The sequence below is a fragment of the Bombus vosnesenskii genome, unplaced genomic scaffold (assembly GCF_011952255.1).
Source record: "Bombus vosnesenskii isolate JDL3184/JDL3185 unplaced genomic scaffold, Bvos_JDL3184-5_v1.1 scf7180000016274, whole genome shotgun sequence".
In the NCBI taxonomy this organism is placed as follows: domain Eukaryota; kingdom Metazoa; phylum Arthropoda; class Insecta; order Hymenoptera; family Apidae; genus Bombus; species Bombus vosnesenskii.
In genome coordinates this window covers 269,538-280,907 of record NW_022884343.1, presented here as the reverse complement: position 1 = coordinate 280,907, position 11,370 = coordinate 269,538, and the positions used below count along the sequence as shown (strand labels likewise).

The 11,370-nt window shown below is 38.7% G+C and overlaps 1 protein-coding gene across 2 annotated transcripts; it reads right to left on the bottom strand.

Annotated features, from left to right (window-relative positions):
* Positions 1–286: 286 nt before the first annotated feature.
* LOC117242602 (transcription cofactor vestigial-like protein 4) lies at positions 287–11,288 on the bottom strand. Of its 2 annotated transcripts, XM_033509416.1 has the most exons (6): positions 10,927–11,288; positions 8,271–8,556; positions 3,815–4,331; positions 2,271–2,441; positions 1,547–1,750; positions 287–1,468 (listed from the first exon to the last, which is right to left on the bottom strand). In XM_033509416.1, exons 3-6 carry the CDS (start codon positions 3,894–3,896, stop codon positions 1,389–1,391), a joined length of 537 nt encoding a protein of 178 aa, XP_033365307.1. In that variant the 5' UTR covers positions 3,897–4,331; positions 8,271–8,556; positions 10,927–11,288; the 3' UTR covers positions 287–1,388. The 2 variants fall into 2 exon arrangements, with proteins under 2 accessions (XP_033365307.1, XP_033365308.1); XM_033509417.1 differs by lacking the exon at positions 3,815–4,331 and having other exon boundaries at positions 1,011–1,468.
* Between the last annotated feature and the right edge of the window lie 82 nt (positions 11,289–11,370).

Genomic DNA, 11,370 nt, shown 5'->3' with positions numbered 1-11,370 from the left:
CCAAAGAAAAATCTCTGGAGCTGCAATAAGAAGAATGGGCTGTAGCAATCGAGTTTTAAATGAGAGCACTGAAAATCGGCAGAGAAGAGGATCTGAAGACAATAAGAAGACAGAGGTACTGACTTCTGTGCGTGCTGGGGTTTATGATAAACCTCCTAGCACCATTTGAAATCAGTACTACTCTTCTTAGCAATCTTCATCATCGACCACTAGGGATCTACTGGAGTAGGAAGGATACGTGTTTTCGGCAGCAAGATTGGTATTAAAAATATCATCAGTCGACTTCTTATGTATCCTCTTTCGTTTTCTTTTTTCTCTTCTCTTTGATACAATGTGTATATATATATATATATAATTATATATATAGTTACACGAGGTGAACACGTGTTACAAGTTTGTGCAACAACCGGTTCAATTTATACGGTTTCGTGCTTATCCTCTACGTTCTTTATAAAGACTCTCGGTTTTCTATAATTACAACATACGCATTACTTATATATATATATATGTATTGCGAAATATATGTAACATACATACATATATACTAAGTACATATATATGTACACGTAATACGTTTAGGCGAATAATTAATTACGTACAAGTCGCACCGTTCATTATACTTTCTCTTCCAACAGCTGCAGTAGTTCTAATTCCATACGGTCCTACATCGAACCGAATTCGACGTTTTATTCTTTATCAGTATCATCTTTTTAATTTTAGAGGAAAATACAATTCCTCTTCGTGCCGTTTATACTATTGGTGGACATTACGGAAAACGTATATTTATAACGAAAGACTAAAGTATCAGAAATTCGGCACAATTACACACAGAATGCAATTAGAACTGTAGAAGATTAATCTTCGTTAATTTTCTTAAAAGTCTTCTTTTCTTCAAATTTTTACTGCAGCAAAAAGAAGTCAAAAGGAATGAACGGATCTAGTATTTAGCGAGGCAGTATGGAACATCGTATAATAAATAACTTGAGGCCTCTGAGGCCGCGATGATGGCATGATTAAAAGAATACGCGTCTATATATACAGTATCTCGAGTACAATTGTCCCAAGAAGTTAGAAAAATCGCGGTACGCCGTCGATTGCACCCAAGAGCATCTATGACATTTCAAGGACACTTAGGTACTCTTTCGTTCTGCTTCCCACGCGAACCAAACAATAATAATAGTAATAATAATAATATTATAATAATATTAATACAGAGTTCATTGGTTGCTCCCACTGTTTCTTCTACGGATATTAACAGCGATTTCACGTTAATTTATGGGTTAATTAAACAGGTAATGGAACCACACTGGATGTCACAATGAAGAAAACAGAAGCAACAGCAACAACGTAACGATGATGGTGAAGACTTTTGGTTAACTGTCCGGCAGTTAAGTCGAGTCCTTGCTTCTGCTGGTTGCCTGCAGCCTTGTCCAGGTTTCCCCAAGAGCCTTTGCAAAGTGATCATCCACTAAAAAAGTTTTTTTAAATTTTTATAAATTCCTTGTTTAACTCTTCCTGCCTTGTATAAAATAAGACAATGACGTACCACTGAGGCCTGCTTCTTTGTCAGTAGTGGTGGCGTTAAAAACTGCAGCGTACTCTTCTAGGCCTAAAGATCGCTTGAAATGCTCGTCTATTGCAGGGTCACTCACACCACCCACAGTTCTGACCCCGGTTCTTTGGCCTCCTGCTGCCGCCGACGGCGTCAGTGATGGGGTGGGCGTCACTGCCGTGTCCTCGATAGTTGTTCCTGGTAAACAGTACATATTTACTATTTCATCCAACATAAAATATGACATAGAACATACCCCAAAAATGTTTGACGTAGCGAAGAAACTTTTAATATCACAAATAATTAATACCGAAGGCTATTAATAGCAATTCTACTAAGCTTATTAATGACAAATAACAAAATGAAATTAAAATGTTCAGTTTGGAATTCTCACCCCATTTTTACTTTCAAATCTAGCCAAACTAATTCTCAATCCATGCTAACTCAATTTTATTTAAAAAAATTCAAAACTTTAGCTGGTTTTTTTCTTTCAGAGTACTTCTCGGAGGAATTCCAGCTTGTAGCTAACGTGAATCGTCTATTCCTCTATTCAAGCCAAGCATCTGCGCGACGTGCATCACGCCACATTGTCAAAGCACGCAGTCACCCCATGCGTCAGACAATAGCCTGTTCTTGGTTGCCCCCCGCGAGGCCAAGAACAACGGCAGCCAGCCACTCGCCTAACGAATTCGCGTAGAATTCGCAAGCAGAAGCTTACCAGGTTGCGGTGTGGTAGGAACAATCACGCTGGGCCTGCTGTGATGATGATGATGATGGACCCTGGCTGCGGACATGTCCAGAGCTTCACTTTGGATAGGATCCCTCCTACGCTCCTTACGCCACGCGCTACTCGGCTTCCGGTGGAGATTCGTCGTCTTCGGCCTCTCTTCTGCACAATGGATAAAAATCTTCAGATATTTTGATCTCTGTGCTTTTAACATATTATTCAGATTGAGAATTCTATTTTTCTAAATGAAACTTTTTATAAGTTTATACATTTTTAGGCTTGCTAGTTTGCGGAATGGTTGTTTTTTTTATGTTGTAACTATTCTGGTTGGTTGTTCGAGGTTCTTTAAAAAGGGATTTACTTTTACTCTAAAAGGGAGGTTTTTAAATGGACATAAAAGTACAGAGGACTCTCGCAGATTAGAAACAACGGTCATTGTCAGGATGTTGGAGGTGTTTCTTTATATTTTAGAGGAGTCTCTGTAAATAAATGCAATAACGAGGTTGTTTAATATTTTAAATAATCTTCATTTCCTCTTCCTATAGATAAAGCTTATAGACATATAGTTTAAACTATACTGATTCCTAAACTGCATGTATCTATCCTCGACTTTTTCTTGCACGTACAACTATAAATCATGATCGATAGCTCGGAGAAGCAGCGAATGGTCCGGGTTTCAAGCCATCCTTGATTCACCCTGCGATTCCTACACTATATTCATTCTTATAATTCTCGAAACGATCTTACGATCATTAAAGAATGAAGAGATCAAGTAAATCTGTCTTTGAGCCTCCGGCATCGCACTTAATTTATTTATAAAACATCACAGATCACCTATTTCCGTTTCCTGCGATATCTAAAATCGGAAATCGATCTAACAACCCCTCGAACGATCGAGAAACACACGGAGGAGTGCGAAGAGAATAAAAGAGAGAGGTGGAAGAGGAGAACGCGAAGGGTGAGCAGAGAAACGAGACTGGTTCCCAGGATGGGGCAGGAAGTGCCTAATAGCCGTGAGAGGATCGTCAGGAAGACGGTCAAACTGGTTTAAAGGCAAAGGATGAGCTAGCGGCCAGGGAAAAGATGAATGGACAGAACGCGTGGATCGAAGCCGAGATCGTTCCGTTCAATTAACTATCTGGCTGCTGGCTTCTGCCATACTTTCGTCGAATTGAACAGAAGAGACCAGTTTACAAGTTTAATTTACGGAAGAAACCAGCGGCCAGAGCTCTGAAATATTAATGGAAGCTAGTTAATTTCAAATAAAAAGTTGAATTCATTACAGATGCATATAAAATACAATTTATCAGATTACAATTAGATCACTTTCGAATTCATCTAATTACACTGTTCTTTCACTTCTTTTTTTACACTTGACGTTGAGTACCAACCATGGGAGAGTACCACTTCTCTGAAGCCTCAGATCCTTTTAACAGTTAGTATTCACATACGTATAAAAATTATTTAGCGAACCTAAATGAGAAGGTTCGGGGAAAGGGCATCCCATAAACGATCCAGAACGTTTCCTCACGTACCTCCGGGTTTGTATACCGTTTGAAAGTTCTCCGTAGTGAGCCACGGCTGCCAGAAACACCTTCTCCTCGGCGAGATCTCCATGCTTCGAAAAATCTTCAGGTGTCATGAACTCAACTTGCAACCACCATGAATACCAACAAGATTAATCATAAATCAATGATTCCTCCTCTCTTATTCTCTCACAGACGGTCCATAGAGCTTGAAGAAGCGCGGAATATCGCGAACCACCGACTGGTTCCCATCAAGTTATAAAAATTGCACAGATTTCAAGCCACTTTTTACAATCTTCTCCTTGTTTTTTTTTCTCTTTTTTTACGAAATCGGTTTCAGAGAATAGAATACGTGGAATATCCTTTCCATGGGAGGATCTTCTTCTCACCGAAGAAAGTGGCTTCCATGATGTCCTGGTAGCCTCGAGGAGAACTCGAAGAAAGCGGCGTGACGCGATCTATCGACGAATTCGACTGGTCGTCGGCCAGAAATCAGGACCATTGGCTCTTATAAGTATGACCCAGGCTGGAGGATCACCCGATTGTTAAAACTAGCACGTTAAAGGATACGGAACGACTGGGGACATTGGATACGAGTTTTCTGGAAAGATAGACAGAGTCAGAGATACGTGGATTCGTGAATGCCCCTCTTAACACGACTGTCTTAAGATTCATTCATTCATCCGCCTCGTCCCGTCGTCTGCCCCCTCCACAGCTGGTAAAGCTTGCCTTTTACACATGCACACGGTCTGCACGCTTGGATCTAGCGATGGCTCCGTTTTATCAATCATTCTTGAACAAATTTCTTCTGATGTAGTATATATATGTAGATATAGATACAGATATAGATATACAGATTAGTGTCTTTTGAAACTTTCTAGAGCTTGTAGAATCCCGATATTAGCGTTGTTCTAATATTAGTCCTAAGGTAAGATTATCTTCGGAAACTTCGAAGGGGAGTTTTTGAGAACCCTATTAAAAAAGTAATTAATTTTTATATTAAATATAGCGTGGAAATTAATTCAGATAGTTTACCATATAGAAGAATGGACGGTTTAACATTTCCTGATTTGAGTATTATCCAATGCTTGTTTTAGGATTAATTCGAAAGGTGTGTGATTGAAAGCCATCGCTATTTGGCTACAACAGTATGAGTGTTAAGGGATACAGGCACCTCTTGCCAACTAACTCGCTTCTTTCCTCTTTCTTCTTCCTCTTTCCCCTTTTTTTCCGTAGCAGGTAAGCGATCGATGCACATGTGCGTCCAGTACACGTGCACACTACGTCTAACGCCGTCACGTTGGCGAAAAAATTTCGCCTGATAAAGATCCTTGGATTCCTTCCATTAGTTCTGTAAAGTACTCGAATTCGAATACTGTCGGTTGTCTCGAAGGTACCTTCGATGCCCTTCTTTTAATTCACTTTTGGACAATAACACATGCGTATCTGTACTTTCGACACATTTTTAAAATAATAATTACATGCTCTGTGAATATCAACGTTGTTACCATAAAAGAAATCCATAATTTCAATAATGGTATAGGCGACCTTGGATATTATTACAATATAATATATTCTGTTGTAATTGTATCTACCTATGCTTCAAGAATTAGTATTCGAAGATGGAAAAAGCAACATGAATCTAATTATTTTCAAATATATTTCACGCATTCGACTCAGAGTCTAGAGAATAGATAAAAAAAAATTAGTGAGAATAGGTCAACAACCTTGAAGCCTATCGATTTGGGCAAGCTATGGAACTCTGTATTATTGTTAGTCGTGTGATACCTAAGCAAGATCAAGGTGGCAAGTTATCCTCGAGGAATCGTGAGGCATTGAGGAGGAATGCTAGGCATTTTAATAGCAACGCAACCAGGTAATCGCGTATGGTTATCAGACGTCCGTACACCAGCGAATCGCGGTTTCGTGGGTGTGAATTCGTCGAATACTTCAATACATTTCGAACACGCTTGCTATATTTCTTCCTCGTGCTTCAAAAATCTGAATTTAATTGAAATATATATATATATATTTGATATTCTTGCTAGACGAGCATAATTCACATTTTATGGAATGTGCTGAATTAAAAAGAAACCTGCTAACTACACGTAGTGAAAATTAATATCTAAATATCGATCGAAACGGTGCTCTCTATTTTCTAGTAACAAATAAAATTGAAATAATACTTATTTAAAAAAAAATCATCTCTCTTTGTAGAATTCCCAAAAACCCAAAAAATATCGGAATCTCTATTCTCTACATTGGTACATTGCTTGAGCTTCTTTGTATTCAAAATAAAAAGATTCGGATCCACGGTTCATTTAAAAATTGACAAGTACGATAGTGAATCTATTTAAATCTACAAAGGTAAGATCACCGAGAAATCAAGTTGCTCGAATTTACCCTCTGATATCATATTGAAATCATTGACCACGCCGATAACTAGCAGAACCGACCGGGCAAACGTATTTTTGGTCATCGAGAAAGTCACAGAATGCGCCATCATCCGCAGGCAGATGCAACTACGTCTGGTATTCGGAACAGGTTCGAGGCACGGCATTCCATCACAACAAACCACACACAGGAGGAACCAGTCACACTCTCGAGAACCGGAGCTCGTTATGCTTCGCTGTCCGTTTCGATAGAGAGAGAGAGAGAGAGAGGAGAGAGAGAGAGAGAGACGAGAGGAGCAACTCGATGATTTATGAAAATCATCGCCGCGAACGCGTCGTCATGCTCCCGATTGCCCTCGAAAGTGGAACCTTTTCTCTAATGCGTCACACTTTGCAGCTACACCTTTTTCTGACCATACACATTCTTCACCGTGTCATTTAAATCAATTCTCCTTGATTTACACCCTCAATTTAAAAAGAAGCCATGGAAGGTAGATATTCTTAAATAATAAGAATTTGTGGACCTTATAAAATTTGATACGAACAATTCTTTTTAATATTGTAAAAGTAAGAAATTAATTTCTAGATTTACAACTAAGAAACTAGATATTATTTTCTCTTCGAAACTCCTCTTGCATTTTGAAGAAAATATTACCGGGTTTCTTAAATGGAAGAGAAACGAGGAGGACACACGATGATTTATGTTTTATCAAATACCAATGAATCAGTTTTCGATAAGAAACCTAGTTCCACTCCTATGTTCCCTCTATAGCTTCGGGACTCGAAACAACTAAAATCTCAACATGATTCAAAAGTGATATAATAAAATCCATCGTGCCTTCGTTAATTAAAATACCAGAATGAAGCTCGTAACATAATAGAATGATTCAACTATTCCAACGCGAGAAGACTATTGTTTACGGTCGATTACACAGTAGACTATTGCGAAAATGACACACTTTAGCTAGCAAACGTTTCGTGATACTGTGAGAAGCGGCTTTAAGAATACAGAATAATCAGACTGACTCCTTTCGACAAGAAGATTAATCGAAACGTGCTCCGAGAGTAGAATGAAATTGTTTTGATGTTTGTTTAATGTTTGTTAATGTTTGTGTTTCGTTTGTTTAACTGATTGAAATGAAACGTCACAGGAGACTCGTTCGAGGCTCTTGCCAAGGAGTCCGTCGGAGGAGTCGCGAACGCGACGAATCTAAAATAAACGCCGCACAATGTTATCTAATTCGACGCGAAATTGGCATTTCGCAGGAATGCGGGCTCGTACTGGCCTCCTCTCTTCTTACATAGATCCTCAACAACCCTACCGAACAAATTCCATCGATTCGTTCGACGGGCCGTGATTTATCTCGCCGCGGTTAGTCATGGAAACGAGACCTTTTAATCGCCTTCGTGGACTGGGAAATTTCCTGGAGGAAGTGTGAATGCTTCTGGGTAAAAACTTTGGAGCATAACATGGTAAACTGGATATCTGAAAATGATCTGGTTTTAGGTTTCATGGAAATTGGGTTGACGGGTTAATTACGTTTTCTTCACTTTCTTCTATTACCGTAAGATTATAATGCGCAAAAGTTGAAAACTTTTTGTACGTACTAGTATGTAAAATTAACGCGAATTTTACGTATACAGAGTACTGCAGAAAGCATAATCAACAACATCACGTAATCTAAATTCCACGGTCGTAGCCAACACATTCCATTGCCCATAATTTTAGTTTTACTTCCAGTTTTCATTTTGTAACGTAACGCAAGTCTACGCTTTATTACGAAGACAATTTGACACTCGTTAAAACATTGTATTTTATCCTGTAATATCCTGTACCTTGAAACAGTACAATTAGAATAGCCTTAGCCCTCTATCATAATGCGATCATACTTTGAAATAACAACTGGTGACGGTGACAACTGATTGTTGTACCAGTGATCTATATCGAGCTAAATAACAATCTGCTATGGAATACCCAGTTCAGTTTCCGATCCACTATGAGCTTGATCAATCAACAATCACGAACAATCACCAGCAATCCATTGAAAGCTTAAGTCACGAGGCAAACTGACCTTGCACCATGGTAGCCGCCCTGGAGAGGACGTCCAAGGCGCTCTCGACGGCGGACATCTCTTCTCTCGTACTTCTTCTTCGAGAACTTGAACAAAGGTATCCTTGATCCACCAATTTCACCCTTTTTAGTTTTTATTTCTAAAAGAACTTCACTTGTCCGCGGGATTGAACTTCAGATAGGAAGTGTTTCTCGAGGTAGAGATGCAGCAGGTGTTCGACACACGGGTTGAAATTCCCGCGATAGAACGCTGACGACCACGGCACCGTCACGAGGATCTCTGCTCTCTGGGGACAGAAGTCGAAGTTAACTGTTTGGGGGCCTTCCTCGCGGCCGAAGCCAGTACAAATAAAGTAAAACGGGGATTAAAAAACGTGACATTGTCTGTGGAATGCGGACCCCTCACCAGAGGTCTACCGCCCGCGTCCTCCGCCTCTTCGCGTGCAGCCCACCCGACGCCGCTTCGCGAGTCCCCACGCGTATCCACTCGATCCCAGATCCCACTCCACCCACCGTTAACATACCGACTAGTAATGGCTTCGAATTACTCTCCAATTATTAGATTAGAACAAAAGTTCTTACCACTTTTATATACATATATAGACTTATATATATATATTTGATTTGAGATGTATTCAATAACGTATATTATAGTGGGTAAGTATTTAGAGACTTGCAAATTATTGCAAGTATATAAAATAGTTCAAATAAAGCTCTTCGATCTAATTTTCTGATCTTTTATCTCAGGGAACTACATACAATTAGTAGACATTGGTAACATTAATAGTTGGTACTACGTAGTGTAAATAAAAAAGCAATGATCGAAGCTTGATGAAATATATCTGTTCAATATTGACATCTTAGAATGATCGGAATATATGTTTCCAACCATATTCTAAAAGTTTCCATGGACTTTATGAGGTATAAGCTATTTATTAGAGATAAATATAGAAGTTGATCAATGGTCGGTATATTACTTGTTTCAGTTTAGCAGAACATTTGGTCGCAATTAAGGCAAGAAGTAAAGAATTAATAATAGAGAGACATTCTCCTGTTATAATGTTGAAAATATAATAAAGATACCAATGTTTTGATTGAATTGCAACAAGTGTCCAAATACTTATGCAAGGTAGTATATATACCATGTGTGACATGTCGTGACATCGAAAATTATATCACCGCTGAAAGAAAGAAAATCCTTTAGGATCTTGTATTTTTTACATACAAAGCTTTATTTAAGGAAATAAACGCTAAGAGGATATTAAGAGTTACTTGATCGATGATACTTGTGTGTATGTTTGTACAGTGATAACTCCGAATTATGTAGGCATGCTCAAAGCTATTACTAGTAACAGTGTTCCTCTTCTTACTCTCGTATCGCGCCTCCTGCTCTCTTTCCAAACTTCCATGCAACCGGCGTCGCAATTTCATTTCTAACAACATAAACAATGCCTCTTAAATAGTACTTTCAACCTATTATTGTGTCTCTCATCGACTCCTTTCTGTTTCCGTGGCAAAAATAAGAATTATCTAAGGTGAATGCATACTTTTCGTACTCGATAGTAATAACAAAAGTGAAATTTTGTTTTTCTAGTGTAATAAGTATACTTAGAAGGACGAGTATTAAAGTCCAATTGGAGTAAAAGGAAGCCAATAATCTGGTAATTTGGATCAAATACTTTTACTCCCACTCCGATATTCTTGCAAGCTTTTTCTAGATTCTTCCTGAAACGTATCTTGTCAACAATATCTTTTTTTAAATACTAATCTCTCGTTGGAATGTAGAGTTACTGATAAATTGAAAAGCTGATAAACATTCAATCGAAGATTACAAGTCAGAGAAGTAAATAATCGTGCCTCGCTAAATGAAATTCATCGAAAGCGATGAATCAACGAAACGCCGGGCACGCGAATTCCAGTCTCATGTAACAACATACACGCAAACGCGCGGGCATAATTAAAAAAGTTCAAATCTGTAACAAACATTTTTCGTAGAAAGCCTGATAAAAGAATAATTTCTGAAAATCACTCTGCATCATTGCTGCAGTTCATGAATTTTTATGTCTCAATCTCATTCTTGTTTTAACAAGACTTAATATTCTAAGAAAAGTTGTTGCACAGGATTCAAACAAAAGGCTATGCATATCAATACAACAATAATATACCTCTGTATCCTCTGCAAGCATGAGAAATTAAAAAAAGAAAGAAATTGGGCCAAAAAGGACAAAGACCAAAGTTAATAGAAAGTAGACGACCGGTGATCATTTCAGTAATTTTCTTACCAACTTTATACATTCTAAGAAAATCTTTAATGTAAAATAAAAATGAGAAAGCATGCATATCAGTGCCGCAATAATACTTCTGTATGTTTTTTCAAACTTGAGAAGTTAGAAAAAATTGTAATTGTGCCGAAAATTGGACTAGAAGAACAAAAAGCAGGATTAATAGAAAGTAGACGATAAATCGGTAACGATTTTTATAATTTTTTTACCGACTGAGCATAATGAAACGTACCCCTCGTCTCTCCGCCCGTCTTGAGGCAAGAATCGATAGAGGAATGCGACGTAGCGTGAAGAAAAAAAAGGAACAAGCCACGCATTCCTCAAGGTAAATCGAACTTAAGGTGGTTCTTCCCCCCATTTCCATGATTCACTCACCGATGTTTCTGCATTGACAGGCTGACGAACAGAGGATCAAACATCCGGCGCGACGTCCGCTGGCACGTCGAGCCAACGCACAGTACGTATTTTCATTGAAAACGATGGAAAATCTAATGGTATGCGGTCGAACACACAAGGAACACAGGCTCTTTGACACACGAGAGCCAGCCTCGATTCCCCACTACTTAAACATTACGCTGGAATGTCTGGTATTCGTCCGTCGAGGCGCTCTCTAGCGGGAAGATTGCCAGAGGCACAAACGCGCGCCACGCCGACCGTATAAATACAGTTCAAACTCCCTCTTTTCCCTCCAACAATTATGCCTACAATTTCATATAATTCTTTCTTAGCAAACAAAATTTTTGAAGGGCTAATTCTTCTTAGATTTCTTTTAAAGTTGAACTTAAGTCTCAATTAGCCTGTAAACCAAGGATTATTAAG